Here is a 19,257-nt window from a genome sequence, read left to right on the forward strand (position 1 = left end):
ATCCATTTCCCATTCTCACACAGTGGCAGATTTAAGGACATCTTGAAGAACACTTAGGCTCCGTCATGGCCTAATGTTCCTCACACCATGAGCACCCTTGTCTAATGAGTGCACAGGAGGTCTTCATTGCTCCAAGGCCTGACCTCTAACCTGTGCCTCCAGGACTTCCCTTTTTTGTATAGCCTGACCTCACACACTCACCAGCTCCATCACACACACAAGGCCTGGGGAGCCTCTACTTGTTGGAATAGCTTACCTGAATCAAAATGTTACAAACTAGAATAGGCTACATGGCCCATGTTATTATTATTTATGTTATTATTTTTCTTACATATTCTTTCCCACTGAATTATAGATGTTGAAGTATTTAAGTCAATTTATTAACGACATGAGAGAAAATGCATGAAGGAGAAAACCTTCGGAAAACATGGAACATCCATGATAGGAGAATGGAAAAAGAAAAAGCTTTCTCATGGCGCCATCTACTGGCTCACAATTCAGCACAACACATCATGTGCCAAATGTAATTGCATTTCAATAGTGTACGTAATCTACTCTATCAGATAATAATGACAAAAAAACATTAGTAGTCTAAGGGAAAAGTTGATTTGCCTACATCCGTTTTAGATATCGCAGTAGTAGGCTAGGCTACATTCTTTCTTTCTAAATGTGTGTGACGTGAGCTTTTACTTTGAAATGTAAACGAACAAGGAAGTTATGATATTTCCTAAGGTCGGTGGCCACGGGTCGGTGTCATCGAGCAATAACCAAGAGGCAAGCATGTCTTATTCTGCTAAAATTGGTCCCTCAATTCTAAGCAGCGATCTCGCGCAGTTAGGAGATGAGTGCAAACGAATGATGGAATGTGGAGCCGATTACCTCCACCTTGATGTGATGGATGGGTGAGTGTCCTACGCTTTAAACGTCGCCATCGCCATCGCCAGGCAGGCAGTAAGATCTGCAGAAGTATTCTGCAAAACAGTCAAACTAGCTTATTAGTTGGATTCTTAAAGTGCATCAACATTGGGAACATGTACCTCGTATGCAAGTGTCTTTTCGGTGACTTCTGGAAGGCTATTGGCAAGCATAAAGTAAAGATCCTAGATTAATCACGTGTCAGAAGTTAAGCCAGAGGCCTTAGCTTGTTGGCTAATGTTAGCTTAATTCACAATACTCTTTAGACTTATGAGAGTCTAAGTCTACATTTCTTACACATTTTCTTCATAGCCACTTTGTCCCAAATATTACGTTTGGCCACCCAATGGTAGAATGTCTGCGGAGTGCTGTGGGTCCGGATCCTTTTTTCGGTGAGTTAACTTAGTGTCACAGAGATCGCAACATTGTAATCATTAGAGCGTGAGCTCAAACAAAAACAAGGTGAAGTCTGAACAGTGATCGTATTGTATTCGTCTTTTGTGTCATGATCTCACAGTGTGTGAGACTCACAAACTCCCATTCTTAGATTAGCCTATTCATTTGTCTTTGTAGATGTTTACAAATACATTGTTTTGCATTGAGTGTTGACTCTGCTGTTTACTTGGTCACACGTTGCACTCTAGGCTATGGTTTGTTTCACTGTGTTGCCTAGGCTACTTTAAGTTTCTTCACCTGGACACAACGGGACAGTGTCCACAGCTTGTGTAAGCCTCTGATCACCTTGTTGCTTCTATCAGACATGCACATGATGGTGTCCAGGCCAGAGCAGTGGGTGAAGCCCATGGCCGCAGCCGGAGCCAGCCAGTACACCTTTCACTTGGAGGCCACAACAAACCCTGGCAACCTCATCAAGGAGATCAGAGAGAGTGGCATGAAGGTATGTTTTCTGACAGCTATTTACATTAGAGAAAAAAACCTGAAGATTGATGTCCTGAAGAAGGCTGATATGGCCACAACGCATAGGCCATTGTGTTTTTAATTAGGTGGCATGTTTAATTAAAGGCTCGTCATATATTTTTCTAAATAGAGTGTCTTTGTCACTTTCATTTTTTTTGAGCTATTTACATTAATCAGTGCATTTGCCGCCATTGTGATTGAGTTGAATTAGATCTAGTTGCATCTCTTATTTCTAACCTTACCTGTCCCATCTTAAAGCAAAAGTACATCAGCATATATCAGCATATATCTTGATGGGCAAGTAATTGGAATTGATGGAGACACACATAACACTGGATGTATCAGACAGCATCTCATGCACATATTTATGTACATAGTGAAAGCATTTGTCGGTGTGTGTTTTGGAGAGCAAACCTGGTTAAACGTAATAGTTACTGTGACAGGTGGGCCTTGCTATCAAGCCTGGAACCACTGTGGAGGAGCTTGCCCCCTGGGCTGGGCAGATTGACATGGCTCTGGTCATGACTGTAGAACCTGGCTTCGGTGGTCAGAAATTTATGGAGGACATGATGCCAAAGGTAAGTATTCTTTTATGTAGAATAATTGATGGGCTGCTATAATTCTTTCATTTTTATGCATATGATGGGTTGGAACACTTTTTTTCAGTAGCTGATGTTTCATAGCTGATGTGTATTGCTGCTTTGGTAGAATAAGATCAAATATGTGTCTTTAGTTTTATAATAGTATTTTTCTTAATGACCACATTTATTCATTTTCTGTATTTTTTACATTTTTGCCTTTATGCTTTTTTTATAAGGTCAGCTGGCTACGAAGTCAGTTTCCCTCCCTGGACATTGAAGTTGACGGGGGAGTAGGCCCAGGTAGCATTCACAGATGTGCAGAGGTAACCTTTTTTGGCCTCCTTTTTCAGGCACATTTCTACCAGATCTATTAGTGTTATTATTTTCTTTGAGTGCTGCCAATTTAACAAAATGTAAATGAATGACAAAGTATTTTACTAAATCACTGTTGACACAGAGCACACCTTCTCTCATTTTTCGAGTAGGATCTATGGCTTTGCTCAATGATAAACACAATGAGAGAACATGAGCAAATGAGCAAATCCCCCCTGACAACAGCACTTCTCTATTCAGGCAGGGGCAAACATGATTGTCTCCGGCAGTGCCGTCGTCAGCAGTGATGACCCCCGCTCCGTCATCGCCCTTCTCAAGAACGTCGTCATGGAGGCCATCCAGAAGCGCTCTCTTGACCGCTGATTGGACAGCACTATTAGATGACCCTCCCCCCCACAGCCATTGGCCTCAAGCACCTGTGATTTTGATATTGATTCTCTGGTATCTGCTGGCTGCGTGCTGCATTAATTTTTATATTTAATGGTTGTCACGGTGAAAGTGAGGCCATCTAGAAGCCTCTGGTGCTTGAGGGGCAGCTTGGCCTTGGGAAGGGGGAAGGGACAACAGGGCCGCGGTCGCTCTTGAGGGCCCTTCAACGTTACAGCCAATGAGAGCCAACCACTGAATTGCATTTTTTGTCTTCAGAAAAGAACAAACTGAAAGCCTAATTTGGCCAGTTTGCTTTTGGTTAGGTTAACCAACTGAAGTGGTCACTTCTCTGTTCAGTCCATTTGTTGTGGCTGAGCATTTCTCTAACTCCCATCTTCACTGTCCCCTACATTCCCAGTGCATTATGAGTTCTCCTGTTCCATTTGTGTGAGGGGTGGCGTACGCTACCTAACAGGAGACCTGTAACACCTTCACAGCTTTTCTGGGGCTCCTCTGGTGCTGTCCTCTCATTCCGGCTTGGCATCAGAACAGTCTGGTTACCATTATACTGTTTGTTGATGTTCAATGATTACATTCCCTCTGACGAGCCTACTGTACTGCTGAATAATGTTTTGTGATAAAACGGTTAATACAATGAGTTGTTTTCTCACCCTTTGGTGTTCTTTTTTTATTTGGCCTATGAACAGCATGCAAAACAGCTTGTGCTGTCCAGATTTTGAGGAGCAGAGGGAGTTTTAGCAGTTATTTTCATCAAGCCCATGAACATTTGAAGAAGCTTACAGTTAGGCAGTAGGGGAATGTATTTCTTAGTGGCTATTTCTCTTCTTTTGAAGATTTTCTAATTATGACTGTAATACTGGGATTTTTAATTATTTAACGAGTATCATTCAACATCTTCTCAAGAATGTTTTTCATACAATACAGAAGCACCTTTTTGAGTGCTGTTTGCACAACTGCCACTGCTGCTCACTCCAACACCTCCAAATGATCGTAAGGATTCTCCAGCCTCTGTAGACTGTGTGCAAGATTCGAGTGATAATAGCATCATGGTACTTGATAGGATTTATTTTGAAAAAAGAAGCAATATTGTGGTTTTATTATTAAGCTCAAAATAAACGCAAGGAGAATGACGAGACCCCTGCACCTGTGCAGCCGCTGCAACTCGGATGCAGTCTTGTAATTCTATTGATGGACACATTTCATGCACTTATTAATATGGAGCCATTTAAACAGCAGTTGTCAGCATGGAAAGACTTTGTTTTAAGCATGCACTCAATCTTCAGCTAATTACTGAGACTATTGCTGTTAAAAAATACATATTCTTCATTGGTCGAAAATCTACAGATTTTGGAAATTCTCCTGCTATTTGATGTAACAGTCGGAAAGCATTATGCTGGTCTCTGTCTTCTCTGCGTGGGTCCATTTTGATAATCCTCACTTGTGCTTTCTGAACCAGGCATGCTCTTGATGTTTCGCTAGGGACAGAAGTCAAAATAAAACCAAATACATGTGAAGCACATTCAACACACACAGTAAACTGAAAATCTCTACAACACAAAAGCATGAGAAAGAAACAATAATTACTGTATTTGTTGACATTTGCTGATAAAGGTATTAAAGGTATTTCTACTGCAGAGTGCTGAATGAAACTCTTGAAAGCTTGTTGTTATGGAGTAGGTACATAACACATAGTTACATGGTCCTCACCTTAATCTGCTCGTAACCAGGAGAGGTGTTTGGTAAGGAAAGGGTTGCATATGGCCCTTGAGGTTCCTCTCGGGTCCTCAAAGTCTTTTTTTTTTTTTTTTAGGTCCAATTGATATTTTTTTCACAACCAAAAAATAATAATTTTAGTTAGTCAAAGCAATTTGAATAGGAGACTATGTAGTTAACTATATTTCTGTTGAGTCCAGAGTGATACCATTACCACTACAGGAAAGGGAAATGACATACATTTGTGTATATGAGGATACAAAATAATAAATAAATAAATATACTTAGTCAATCTTCTTACCGAATATGTGTTGATGACCAGGCCATGGTAGAACAGACAAGAAGAAATTAATGTCAAAATACAATAAATATTTTACTTGCTAATGATCTTTCCACTGTTCAATGTTTCCCTTCTGATCAGTACGTACAGTGCCCCCCTTGGATAGTTCCTCTTATTGCTTTAATAAATGTAATCTTTGTCAATTTAATTTGGCATACAAAGTAATGATTGAGTTGATGTTGAATATGAGCGCTTGCACAAATACCCCCCAGTATTAGTACTAAAACAGTACTACTGGATTAGGTACAGAGGGCATATGATATATGCAGAGTTTAGGAGCCGTGGTTGAAGAGATCTGAAATCTTATATGGATTTAGCTACCGGTTGGTAGGAGGTTTTAAATGAACTGTGCATATAGGATGCAATAGAAGAAATGCCTTTTGACAGTTTATTGGTTAAGCCTTGGGCTGACAGAGGCCTGTCTGGAAAAAAGTACTGATGTGCCGCTGCATATGTAAAATGGTGGTAAAACGGTGAAATCTCATGATAACAGTGTAACAGAGTGTGTCCTGAGCCAATTTATTGACTGGGGCTGGGTGGGTGGGTGGTTGTTAGACATACCTTTTGTATCTGTAGACATCCACCACAACATTGAGGACATACAGACAAGCCAGAACTCCACAGATAACATATGGCACCACGGAGCACTGCTGGCCTGTGGTGTTGAAATGCAGAATTATCTCAATTTTAATCATGAACACAACAAATAAAATGCTTGAAAGACACAGATTTGTTTATGAATTATGAATTATGAATTATGAAAGAAATGTTTATGAATTATGTATGCTGCTATTGTTGATTGTAATTGTTCACAAAATCACCCTACTTAACCTTCGGTTATGTAAACAGCAACATATATTTCAGTGTTGTAGATACACCCCTAAGATGGCATTTCCACTGAAAAGTCTCATACCATTACAAAAACCCACCTTCACTGCCATCCTCAACCTCCAATGCGACCACAGCAGACTTCTCCTGTCCCCACAGGGCGATGGCCTGATAGACATACAGACCCTTGTCAGCAAAGGTGGAGAGCCTGCTCTTGGCCTGAGGCCCTCAGAATCAGCTGTCCATTGGCACTACCGGCGTACCAGTTATAGGTGTTCACTGGGGGATTGGCCTCACTGAGGCAGTGTAGTGTCACCAGCGTTCCTACTGGACCAGGCTCGGGGGGCTCATCATTACCCTGGTGTTATGTGCACCATCTGAAAGGTAACAGGTTTCGGTAAGCTCAGCTGCAGTGAGCGGAGTGGCTTTCAGTCAGGCTGTTATTTGCTTTTAATTATGTGAACACAGCCTAATTGATACATCACCCAATGTATAACCTCAGAAAGGGAATAAGCTGAAGAAGCTTACTGGGTCAAAATGACAACCCAACCGACCAACGACCCACAATGCTTGGTGTGTTAAATGGTATGTGGAGAAACAAGTCATTTTTGGGGAAATATGGGAAAGTAAACAATGTTCCACAAAAATGTTGAACTTGTTAGACAAAAGAATAGGAACATGACTTCAGCCGCTCAACACCCATCAACATTCAGGTCCTTCATTAGAATGCTTCATATTTCTCTTAATATGATAGACAGTAGTGGGCTGCTCTTGAACTTAACCCCTCCCTCTCTCCCTCTCTCTCTCTTACACACACACACACACACACACACACACACACACTTACACAGAATGTTGAGGGTCTGGCTCTCCACTCCATGGCTTTTGGCTCCATATTTCCGGGGGTATATGGCTTCACAGGTGACATTTTGACCATGATGACGGGGCATCACAGTAAAACTCAGGGTGGCCATCACAAACATGACACCCTGCTCAGAGTCCACCTTCAAACATCAACAAATATACGAGTCATGTTATTTTGATTTTCAGGTGCATTACACTTAGGCTACAGTGTTTACAATAAAGAATAAAACCTGGGGCTGTGCAGCCACAGTCCAGGGTACCCATGCTGCCCCTTGTCCACTGCCGATGGGCACATGAACATAAGAACTGGACCACAGAGCAATGGAAGAAGGATAGATAGATAGATAGATAGATAGATAGATACTTTATTGATCCCCAGGGGAAATTCAAGGTCTCAGCAGCAGCATACATACAACACAAACACATTCTTTAACAGCAGAAAGAGTAATTAAAGTATATAATATAAAAACACAACTAAGCAGTAAGGACAGTAGAAGATAAAGAATATGCTAAATATACTAAAATACAAATTATACTAACACTTAATACAATATATAAACTGGTGGGGGTCAGCGTCCTTCCTGTTCTCACCCCACCTGAGGGGCTCAGGCTCAGCACAGGGTGAGGGGGGCGCTCTGGTAAGGGTAGTGGGGGGCAATATCAGATGTGTAAGTAAGCACCTGTGTGTGGCTTTATAGTTTGGCCCCACTGTTTTTTTTTTAGAGTAGCTTTGGTAAATGAGCAACCATGTTGTATGTAGGCAACCCCAAAACATGAAATAACAGTATTACAGAATTATGTCATCATGATGTGGAAAGTGAACCACAGCTGAGCCACTATGAGCACACTGCTGTCACAATTATACTCATAAGTAAACAATAGATCATAAAGAAACATTATTATATATAGAATATGTAATACGTATATTGTACAACTTCCTCCTTGAGATGAGGTATAGACTACTGTTTGAGATAACTGCTGGATACAACAGGACGTGTCAGGAAAACATGTGACTGACCTCTCTGAAAGCTGATGAACAGCTCTTTAGCATATGTGTATTTCATCTCAGAAGGCCCCTCTACTCTGAAAAGTAATGGCTCACTGAATCTCAGAGGGAGCTTTGTGAAGACGGTGGTGCAGTTCCTGTTCTTGAAGTCCCCCACAATCTCTCCCTCAAAGCCAGTGGCCAAGCTCTTATCGGACCGAAGCACTACAGGGCCACCAATCGTGGCCCTTGTCCACAACGCTGATGAAGCATTGACCTCTGTATTGTACTTTGCAGGGAATGAGAAAGTGCAGGGGATCACAATACAAGACCCACTGATGGCAGTGATGTTTTCAGGCATCTGGATGGACCATTCTGTGCAAAGACAACCTATAGAGATTTGAGTTTGGCATCAATAGCTTTTCATTTCTGTTTTTAACACACATGGCTTTTTAAACTGCCTCATCAGAATATTATGTATTGTATATAGGACTGAAATACACTAACCACCCATAACAGTATGACCACTGACAACTGAAGTGAATAACACTGATTATCCCATTATCATGGCACCTGCCAGTGGATGGGATATACGTATTAGGCAGAAAGGGAACATTTTGTCCTCAAAGTTGATGTGTTAGAAGCAGGGAAATTGGGCAAGTGAAAGGAGTTGAGGGACTTTGACAAGGTCCAAATTGTGATGGCTATAGACGCCTTGGTCAGAGCATCTCCAAAACTGCAGCTCTTGTGGGGTGTTTCCGGTCTGCAGAAGTCAGTACCTATCAAAAGTGGTCCAAAGAAGGAAAAGTGGTGAATCAGGGTCATTGGTTGTGATCCGTTTCAAATTGTAGCTCAAATTGCTGAACAAATCTAATGCTGATTCTGATAGAAAGGTGTCGGAGCACACAGTGCACCACAGTGTGTTGCGTCTGGGGCTGCGCAGCCACAGGACAGAGTGTCCATGCTGACCCCTGTCCATTGCCAATGGGCACATGAGCATAAGAACTGGACCACGGAGCAATGGAAGAAGGGGGCCTGGTCTGATGAATCACGTTTTCTTTTACATCACATAGATGGCCAGGTGCGTGTGTGTCATTTACCATGGGCAGAATACATGCTGCTACTTATGTGGATGTTACTTAGACACGTACCACCTACCTAAGCATTGTTTCAGATCATGTACACCCTTTTATGGAAACACTATTCCCTAAACGCAGTGGTCTCTTTCAGCAGGACAATGCATTCTGCTGCAAAGCAAAAATGGCAGGTGGTCATAATGTTATGACTGATCGGTGTATCTGTGTGTTGTTAATACGTGGGCCTTACCTTGCAACATTAAGCCAATAACTGATGATGCCAGTATTCCAAACATCTTTTCTTCCTTTTTTATAAAAAAAGAAAATATGTGCCTGCAAAGTATACAAATCAAATTAATCATTACAGCAGTTGAAAATAATTTTGGAGACATAATGACTAAGATAGAATGAAATGTGTTTATCCATCGTTCCATAATGTTCTCTACACTTCCTCACTAATGCAATGTACCAGCACAATCTGCAAAACTTCCTTGTATCTTGAAGCTCAAATGTATATCAAATTGTGATCATTCACTTATTTAAAAATGTGATCATTCACTTATTTCAGTCAAGTGAATAAATATCCAACAATGCAACTAAAAAGTATTTGAGGATAGGCAAAAAACAACATGTAGATTTGTTTTGTTTAATCAAAAGCTTTATCATATCAATGTCTTCTTTAATCAACTTTATCAATGTATTAGACTTGTTTTTTACACTGGGACTTGTCCCACAGCACTATCCAGTCTGAATGACATGGTGAGTTTGGTACAGTGTAATTATTAGGCAAAATTTCACCAAAACATCATAAGATCACCAAATTCATATATAATTGCATTTATCATAACACTTTCATACATTTTTTATGTTGAAATGGACAAATTCAGAAGTCCACCCTACCTGAATGGTTTTGCTGTGTGGTACGGATCTATTCAATGTAGTCTGTCCTCTCAAACTGACAGTAGTGGTGAAAAATGGGAACTTGTGAGGAGGACACACGTGACTATTGCATCAATGCAATGTGAATTCCACAATTCCTACACTGCCCATTGCCCATCAGACAAGCATCAATAATGTAATGTACTCAAATGTACCTGAAATTACCCCTGAAAACATACTAAAACCAATTCATTTAAATTAAGGGGCCCTTAATGTGTAAAACAGACCCTTAGGCCCAGTGGCGTGGTTAGACCTGGGCATTCGGGCTATAGCCCCGGATCCTCTGGGGATAGCCCCGGATCTATGGGCCGTCAACAACAATAAAAACTCTAATCGTGAATGAAATAAATAGCCCCGTAGAAGAGACTTTTGTGTTTTGTGTCCATTGTGTGCATTAACAGCAGCGCAAGACAATCTGACGTGATCTGGGCAGGTTTAGAATCATTTGTTGCAAAATTTTGAAATTTCAATTCTCCTCTACGCTATTACGCATTGCTGTTTCGTGCTTCTACTAACTAGCCTTAGCGAAATAAGTGTATAAGGACAAATGGATATTAGAAGTTTATTTAGAGAAAAAAAAGGACAGAGCAGGGACAAGAAGTGGAAACTCTTCAGTGTGTCATCATCTCCCGCAACCCAGGAGGACATTTCGATCAGCTCAGTTTCAATATATCGTGATTTACTATTGAATCACATGCGCAGTAAATAAACCTGACCTCGTTTGAGGGGGCTTCCAAGCAATGCATGTTGGGCTTGATTTTGACAGAATGGAACTTTTTCTTTGGGCAAAAGTTCGTGATATACAACCCAAATGCATTGCTTTCAAGGCACCCATAGCCCATTAATTGAAGGGGATGACGTCCGAAATGTTTATCCCGAGACGAACGCTCACACCTGTCAAGTGCACGACAGAGGTGCATGACGATGTTTATTCTACAGGCTATTTTAATGTGATATTTGGGGTGTTGTATGTGGTGCACTTTGGCAGAAGAGACGTTCTCCTCAGGGGCGCCTGCAGGAATTAATGCTATGGTACGCACACCCATCCCCCCCCCCCGCAAAAAAAATAATTCACTCGTGAACAATATTTGTCCGTTTTAGGTCCGTGCATTGGTCAGTCAGCAAAAAAGTAGCCTACATAGCATAACAACATCCACATGCAATAATACAACGACAACGTCTACAATGACCTATTCATTTGGACAACTTGATACAGCCCTATACAGGCTAAAGTTACCTTTAGTTTTGTTCTAGCGTAACGTGACGTCTGGCTTTAGTGCAGTCTAACGTTCTGACAAGCACACCAATTGCCTACCTTGTTCTTGTCCATCTGGAATAACTCCTAGCGTTGCTGCCTCCATCCTTTCTGTTTTCGTTGTTTAAAACTTGTGATATCCATGATGAGTATTGAGTTCGTGAATTAGCTCAACATTGTGTGCTGAAGAAAACAACAAGTAGCCTATTGCGTGGCTGCATGCGTATTCTCTCTCCTGCTCAAACATAATGTGTTCACTAACTTTACGTAATAGAAAATGGTAAATAGCCTGATGGCATGCAGCTAATGGGATACTGTACAAAGTTGGGAAGGTATGGTAGGCCAATTTGGTGTGAATACACACACACACACAAGGGAAATTTTCTCTCGCTGTTGAGTAGCCTGATGGTACGCACAGTGTGTACGGACGTACACCTGCAGGCGCGCCTGGTTCTCCTTACACGGTCTTTAAACATCAAAATATTCAGAATGCCTTGACGTGAGTCATTACGATTGGCCTTCCTTTTCATTCTCAAAGTAGGTTAAAATTGCATGTTCATCAGCACGATTTTCAAAATCTCTCGGGGGAGAAACCCCCGAACCCCCGGACAAAAAAGAACTCTAACTTATGGGCTCTAGCCCCGAATGTTTTAAATAGCTAGCGACGCCCCTGCTTAGGCCTATGATGTCTTGAAGAATGACCGGACAAATGATTATAGGCTAGTATAGCCTATACCACTGATGTAGCAAACTTTTTCAAAGTTTGTATCTTTCTAGTGCTAGAACAGGCGTGATACAGTGTGTAATGGACTTTGAGATAGCGTATATGCTGCAACGAACCAATCAGGAACAACGAAACATGAAGCTATATACAGGAAGAATGACACTATTGGCAAAGCAGACGTTGTCGTTCAGTGTTTTCCACTGTTTTGCGAGTTGTCTCATTTAGGTTTGTAGAATCCTCAAGATATCAATTGAAAAACAGATATTAGAAGCAATAGAAACATCAGGCATTTGAAAAATCTCTGAACAATGGCAGGTAAGATACACGTTGAAACGTGCAGAGCTATCCTCCCCAAAACACGTCTCTTGGAACGCGATGTCTCCGGCGACGCGAAGTTTTGTTTCATATTCTTGCAACCATCATACCTGCTTTGTTGTGCTACAATTTCAAATAACCTTATGCGTTGAATTTATGAGCGTAGATATATTGAATAGAGCCCAGGCTACCAAAAGCAAGATTAGTCTACTTTCGCTTTGCAAGCACTTGGCTTGCTTGTCAATCGTAACAGCAACAGCAACAACTGATTACATAAACTACTGTGGCCTAGGCTATACCTACTTAATAATGACACAGACTAGCCACTGCAATTACCAACACATAGGTCTAACAGATGTTTTATTATGAGCAGAACAGCCTAACGTTACCCATCCTTTTTTTGCTTTTAACTATAGCCCAACTACTATGTGATGTTCGCGTGAAGTTCGTGGAGAAAGTGACTACACCCGTACTCAAGCAATTGTTGGACGACCTTAATGACGACCGTGTCTTGAATGAAGAAGAGATGGAATCTGTATTTGAAGAAAACAAGGCGAGGGCGGACAGAGCTCGCTGTTTAATTGATATGGTTCGGAAGAAGGGGAACAAATCCTCGGAAAGAATGATCAAACGAATCCAGGAGAGAGACGAAAATCTGTACGGGGAGCTGTCATTGAGTGTAATGGCCTCAGGGACTAGTGAGTAGAATTTCAAGTCAAATCAAGTCACTTTTATTTATATAGCGCATTTTTTTGGGCATTGAGTGCACCTCACAGCGCTCCAGGAGTGGGCTATAGGCTATGAGGAGGACAATTGCTGGTGTTATGGATCTCATGAACTGGGAGCATGTTAACAGAAATCATCAATAGAAACACAATGTAGGAATTGTAACAATACTAAAATAACTTGCATAACTTCTTGAGTAAGTTGAGATCAAATAAATCTGTTAATGCAGTAGCCTTACTTGTCAATGTTCTTCTCCGCATGGAGCTCCACACTGTTAGGGCCTTTGTGGACAATAGAATAGTATACCTCACTTTCCTACTGATCCTAAGTCGCATGTGTTCCAGCTGCCCCAGCGGCCCCAGCACCACTATCCCAGGTGTCAAATCCAGATGAGTCCCCTGTGTCAGAGGTCCTTCTTCTCAGCTCAGCACAATTCAGATCACAGAAACTTATGGAAGGGGACAGGGTAAAGTTTATTTTGTAAAATGTCCATATAATATAGCCATGTAAACATTTACACAAATCCAAAAGAGTGACTTTCTTGTGATTCACCACCTTCTTAGATCTACAAGCCTCTGGACAAGCCAGGAAGGAAGCGGTTGGCGCTAATCATTAACAATGTTAAGTTTGACTGTAAGGGGATGCTGAGACGAGGGGCGGATAAAGATGAGGAGAGAATGGAAACACTACTTAAGGGCCTAGGATATGAAGTAGTGAAACACAGAGACCTCTCTGGTGAGGTAGGCATCATAAAAACAGTCCTACAGAATGTATCTGTTGAATGCACACTCTTAATGGATCGCAATCTTGCATGGTTCAGAATCTGCACTGGGCAATGCATAGACTAATTAATTGTGATGTACCCAAATTGACCACCTGCAGAAATGGTCAAATTGTAATTTTAGAGATCATGTTGTATTTCACAAACAAGAATTGTGCATTGTCAATATATTATAAAAAAAAACACAATACACTATATCCCAGCTAATAAAGTCTGTTCCCTGCAGGAGATGGACAAAGCCATGAAAGAATTTTCAAAACGCAAGGAGCACGCTGAATCTGACAGCACCTTTGTTGTAATAATGTCACATGGGAAGAGGGACACCATTTTGGGTGTGCATTGGAATAAAGACACCCCTGATGTTTTCTCCATTGATAACGTTTACAGCTACCTGAACACCCAAGGCTGTCCTGGATTATGCAACAAACCAAAGGTTATTCTTATTCAGGCCTGCAGAGGAGGTACTTGTCTGACCTTTCTTAAGTTGCAACTCTTGAGTATGATACAATTTTGGGTCATTTTCAGATGAACGCAATCAGTTTAGTATACTGTTTCAGGTGAAGAAGGATGTGTTTGGATGTCTGATGGCATTCAGGATGACAGTACCGGCATTGAGAGTGATGACCACAGGGCACACAAGGAGAAAGATTTCATCTCCCTCCTTTCCTGCACACCTGGTTAGTAGGTACACCCGTTTTTCTCTTGCCATGGGCGAGGGGGTGGTGGTAGCCTAGTGGTTAAGGAGCTGCAGCAGCATGAAAAGTTGTTGGTTCAATTCTTCCACCATTGTGCCCTTGAGCATGGGGTGCCAACTTCACAGAGGTATCAATATGTTATTATATAATTTTATAAGTAACTTAATAAGGGAGGAACTTCCCAAGTGGTACAAACCTATGCTCCAAACCAATTGAGAGGATTTAGGAACCATATCACTGAAAAAAAAAGAAGAAATTTCTGGATTTACAAAACTGATTCATGCTGTGATTACCCAATTTGATCTAGTAATTACAATAAAATTGTATATAATTGTATATTATATAATTTCAACATCATTGTGTTATACAGATGGCGTGTACCGAGGCATTCAGATAGACATTCAGATATGTGTAATATTGCAACATTAATGTAAAGGAAGATAACTTTGATACTAATGTAATTACACATAATATGGTTTGATAAATCAGACAGCCCTGACTTTACATTTTTACAGTGTATGATGTCATCACACTATGTCTCAAAGTATTTTACAGTATTTATAAAAATACAACTGAAGCCTTTTGATACAAAATATGAAGGCATTTCCATCATCCCAATCAAACCACAAAATAATATTTTGTATTCATATTTTAAATACATGCATCAGAAATACTGCCCGTCCCTGGTAGCAGTGTGGTTAAAGAGCTGGGCTAGCACGCCTAAAAAGTTGTGGATTCAATTCTCGGCTTCCTCCATTGTGCCCTTGAGCAAGGCACTAAACCTCAAGATGGACAATGTAGTTGTAATAGAATTGACATATGCAAGTCACTTTGGATTAAAAGTGTATGAATGCTTGCCTACAAAGTAGTTTCCGGTTCTGCTTCCACCTACTTCAATGCCCTCATGAACGATGTCTGGCTCTGCCATTGGTACACTACCAGGGGCATCCCTCTCCATCTTCAAAAAACTCCTGTAGTAGACCCAGCTCTTCAGAGAATATCTCCTCTCGTAGCACTACAGATAGCCTTGCTACTTATACTAGAACCGTCACTTGACTGTATGGAAATAGCACTCACTGATGCACTGATGCTACTTATCTTACTCTACCTTGTATATCTTGTATACAATCTTGTATACCATGTTGGGAGTCGCTTTGGTTAAAAGGAGTCAAGCCAAATGTAATGTAATGTCACACTCAATCCACAGACACAAAATCCTACAGGCATGTGGAGAATGGCACTTTTTTTGTTCAGTACCTTGTGCAGGAGTTCAACACTCATGCTCATCAGGACCACGTAGAAGAATTGTTCACAAGGGTAATTGTAACACATATAATCCATCAATTATTATTATTTCTGTATTGCACAATAGCTATTAATGCTTTGTAACTTTGTTGTTCTTTAACCTACATTGACTTAACCAAATATCAATGTCATTGAAGTCTTTGCTAGAGATTCCACAAGGCTACGGAGTTCTTATAGTGAACCATCTAACTGTTCTCATGTTAATCAGTTGAGATACTGTCTTTGTTTTAGGGATAACGAATTAGCAACATTCTCAATTTAGATGTAAAGATTTGTGTTGATAATACAGTGCATTCTTTATTGGTAGGTTAATTGGTGAAGGGAATTTTTAAGATAGATTATTTTTCATACTCCATAGAAATAAGTAGCCCCTCTTACAATAGCCTAGTTTGGAAGAAGTGCTGACATTGTGTAGGGATTACGGAGAATTGAATTTCATTCATTCATTCATTCTTTCTTTCTTTGTAATTATCAATTGATTAAGATATAATGGCAGATATTTTTGACATCATTATTGCGAAGATATTCCAACAAGTATGTCTTCTTTCCCACATCGGTAACATGTTTGCACAAGAACCATATAAGCCTTGAGTAGCAAATTTCTGAAAGTGTTTTCTTCCAATAGGTTATGAGACGTTTTGAGGAGTTTCCCAGACAAATGGTGTGCAAAGACAGGACCACCCTCTCAAGGCACTTCTACCTGTTCCCAGGGCACTAAAACAAGAGTATTCTTTGGCATCAAATCTGAGAAGATTTTTCTCAGATTTTCAAAAACATGTTGCCTTAGGTTACTATTACATTTATAATATATCAACACCATGACACCATTATTATAATACAGTTATTGACTGATTATACATGAAACAGCATTTTACAGAAATAAATGGCCTAAAAGGATAGATGACCAATGGTACTATCAGGGATTTGCTCTTGAATGTGAATGTTTTTTTAATTGTTTTTTACCATGCATCCCAATGATGATGGAAAAAAAAGGAATTTTATAGGAGTAATTTGTAGTGCTGTGGGCCACACAGTATTCAGTATGACTATTTTTGATAATCTTGGTTAAAGGTGACGGGTTTTATGCTTTATGTCTTTTTCATCTTTAAAAAAAATCATACAAATGTTAGCTTGAACAGGTAAAACACATTGAATTACCTCCTGTGTATAAAATGTAGCCTACTATATAAATAAACTGGCTTTGCCCTGTCTTGAACATTAAACACACTGGATGTTTTTACTTGTTATTTTCTGGTAAAGTATAATATTGCATGTGAAGGTATCGATTTTTATCTCAGTATGGGGTTCCTCCTGAAGTTGTATGCACAATGTGGTTTTCATAGCCTAAGCTATGTGCTTGACAATGTAACTGTTTCTCAAATGTTAAATAACTGTGTCATTATTAATGACTAGACTTAGCATCACCTAGACAACTGAAAAAAGTGTAAAATTTGTTGGCACAAAAAGCATCCTTAAATCATCCACAAGTTTAATTCCATTTAATTTTTGAATTTAATGTATAGAAAACTAGACCACACTAGGACAGTAATATGTTACTATGATGTTCATGTTTGTAAATATAGATGAACTGGTTGAGCTTAATCCATTGTATGATGACGCCAGTCTTAAATGATGTTAACACAAGGAACATTAACAACACACATATATAAATATTTTACCTGAAAGTGAAAAACTGCATTTGTTATAGATGTCCACTCCAACACTCCAAAGAAATGCATAGAACTGGCAATGACCATGATTTTTTTGGGGGGTTTATCCTTCAACGGATGTAGATAAATCAGAAAAATTATTTTGCTCAATATACTAGCCAATAGCCTATTGGCCACTATAGCTTAAAGTCTAATAATTACTTGGCAAGCATTTTAAATATTTAGGGAGGTGCGAAGCCCTATTGTTTTTGAAAGGATTATTATTATTATTATTATTATTATTACTATTTGTTCACCTTTTTGCTATTTTTGAGGTGGTTAGCATGGATGAAAAGTCTTGGAATTTGGCACACACATCTGGTATCACAATGGCTACACAGGCATAAAGGCTTGGCCCCGGGAACTAGCTCTAGCTTCAGCTAGACACACCAAATTTGGCAGGTGTGTGTATCTCCCCAAGATGAACAACTTTCGTATGTACAATGCATTAGGCACGCCCAACAGGAAGTGAGGTATTTGGGATTTTGTGCGGACTAAAATGTGATGAATTGTGATGCCAAAAGAGGTGCTTCCCATCGGTGAAAACGCATGAAATTTGGCACACAGGTCAAGAGGTACCGTGAATATACAGGGGAAAAGCCTTGGCACCGGGCGTTGCCCAGGAACTCCATAGTGCCCCCTTATGTCACTATGACTTGTGGTTGGCATATAGTTTTAGATACACACACCAAATTTGGTGGGTGTATGTACCTCCCAAAAACAAACAACTTTTGTATTAACATGCCATTAGCCACGCCCACAGGAAGTGAGGTAATTGAGATTTTGTGTGTTGTGGACATGATCAATTTTAACGTACTCCTCCTAGATGGTTGATCCGATTCATGTCAAAGTTGGTATACATGACGCCGAGATGTTCCTGATTATAAATTGTGAAGCTTTTTTTTGATATGTTGTAATTTGACGAAATTATTAATTTGAATACCCTTCCACATAAACAATAAATGTGTCATAATTCACCATGCATGGCTTGAAATATCTAACCATATAAACAGGAAATGTGTCATAAACTCACAGTGCATTAAATGAATGGTCTGAAACTTCTCAGGTTAATAGATATTATGATTATGATGATATTCAGAAACCCAATGGGCCTGCCTGGCATAGCGCCACCACCTGGCCAAGTAGGAAATGTGCCAGAAATGGACAATGCCTTAAGTGATTGATCTGAAACTTCATAAAATATTGGATATCATTATGGTGATGATATTCACACATATAATTCACATGCCTAGCATAGCGCCACCATCTGGCCAAACAGGAAACATGCCAGAAATGCTCTATGCTTTGAATGAATGGTCTGAAACTTCTCAGGTTAATAGATATTATAATTATGATGATATCCAGAGACCCTATGGGCCTACCTGGCATAGCGCCACCACCTGGCCAAGCAGGAAAATGTGCCAGAAATTGGTAATGCCTATATTGGATGATCTGAAACTTTGCAAAATATTGGATATCATTAGTGTGATGATATTCACATGTGTAATTCAAATGCTTAATATACCGCCCCTCAGGTTAATTTATATTATGATTATGATGACACACAATGGGCCTGCCTTGCATTGCGCCCCCACCTGACCAAGCAAGTAAATGTGCCAGAAAATAACATGCAAAAACAAATAGCACACACATCAAATATGTACATTTTACAAATGCACCATGTCGGTAACCTGGCAATAGCCAGATGAATTTCGCTCCGCCTAGCTCCACTCATCCATCTGGAACCGATCCATTGAAGTGTTGCTTCAGAAGGCTGGGCCTAATCAAAAAATGCTTGCATATGATTGAATAAGCCACTTGTCCGTCATCTATTGACGTGCTACTTCAACCACTCACATCGAAGC

At 40.2% G+C, this 19,257-nt stretch overlaps 3 protein-coding genes across 3 annotated transcripts; 2 read left to right on the forward strand and 1 right to left on the reverse strand.

Annotated features, from left to right (window-relative positions):
• Positions 1 to 718: 718 nt before the first annotated feature.
• On the forward strand, positions 719 to 3,786 carry rpe (ribulose-5-phosphate-3-epimerase). Its single transcript, XM_042074415.1, has 6 exons — positions 719 to 902; positions 1,228 to 1,307; positions 1,674 to 1,813; positions 2,277 to 2,411; positions 2,651 to 2,737; positions 2,988 to 3,786. The coding sequence occupies exons 1-6, from the start codon at positions 781 to 783 to the stop codon at positions 3,108 to 3,110; spliced, it is 687 nt and encodes a 228-aa protein (XP_041930349.1). The 5' UTR covers positions 719 to 780; the 3' UTR covers positions 3,111 to 3,786.
• A 548-nt stretch (positions 3,787 to 4,334) lies between these two features.
• Positions 4,335 to 9,891, reverse strand: LOC121687280 (sialic acid-binding Ig-like lectin 10). The gene is given in 11 exon segments (XM_042066907.1): positions 4,335 to 4,612; positions 4,845 to 4,928; positions 5,137 to 5,143; positions 5,752 to 5,845; positions 6,120 to 6,208; positions 6,210 to 6,381; positions 6,866 to 7,022; positions 7,408 to 7,517; positions 7,901 to 8,257; positions 9,194 to 9,276; positions 9,844 to 9,891. Coding segments are annotated over 10 exon segments (1,167 nt in total). The 5' UTR covers positions 9,204 to 9,276; positions 9,844 to 9,891; the 3' UTR covers positions 4,335 to 4,525.
• A 2,122-nt stretch (positions 9,892 to 12,013) lies between these two features.
• On the forward strand, positions 12,014 to 16,906 carry LOC121694093 (caspase a-like). Its single transcript, XM_042074034.1, has 8 exons — positions 12,014 to 12,176; positions 12,593 to 12,874; positions 13,247 to 13,368; positions 13,466 to 13,642; positions 13,910 to 14,144; positions 14,241 to 14,360; positions 15,586 to 15,695; positions 16,309 to 16,906. Exons 1-8 carry the CDS (start codon positions 12,170 to 12,172, stop codon positions 16,399 to 16,401), a joined length of 1,146 nt encoding a protein of 381 aa, XP_041929968.1. The 5' UTR covers positions 12,014 to 12,169; the 3' UTR covers positions 16,402 to 16,906.
• The last annotated feature ends 2,351 nt before the right edge of the window (positions 16,907 to 19,257 follow it).

This window comes from Alosa sapidissima, chromosome 2 (assembly GCF_018492685.1).
Source record: "Alosa sapidissima isolate fAloSap1 chromosome 2, fAloSap1.pri, whole genome shotgun sequence".
Lineage (NCBI taxonomy): Eukaryota > Metazoa > Chordata > Actinopteri > Clupeiformes > Clupeidae > Alosa > Alosa sapidissima.

Bases quoted from the DNA above. Each gene is read 5' to 3' on its own strand.
- rpe (XM_042074415.1), top strand. From the start codon at position 781: ATGTCTTATTCTGCTAAAATTGGTCCCTCAATTCTAAGCAGCGATCTC. The intron at 903-1,227 runs GTGAGTGTCCTA...TTTTCTTCATAG, and splicing joins CACCTTGATGTGATGGATGG to CCACTTTGTCCCAAATATTA. The intron at 2,738-2,987 runs GTAACCTTTTTT...TTCTCTATTCAG, and splicing joins GCATTCACAGATGTGCAGAG to GCAGGGGCAAACATGATTGT.
- LOC121694093 (XM_042074034.1), top strand. The intron at 12,875-13,246 runs GTGAGTAGAATT...CATGTGTTCCAG, and splicing joins TGTAATGGCCTCAGGGACTA to CTGCCCCAGCGGCCCCAGCA. The intron at 14,145-14,240 runs GTACTTGTCTGA...ATACTGTTTCAG, and splicing joins TATTCAGGCCTGCAGAGGAG to GTGAAGAAGGATGTGTTTGG.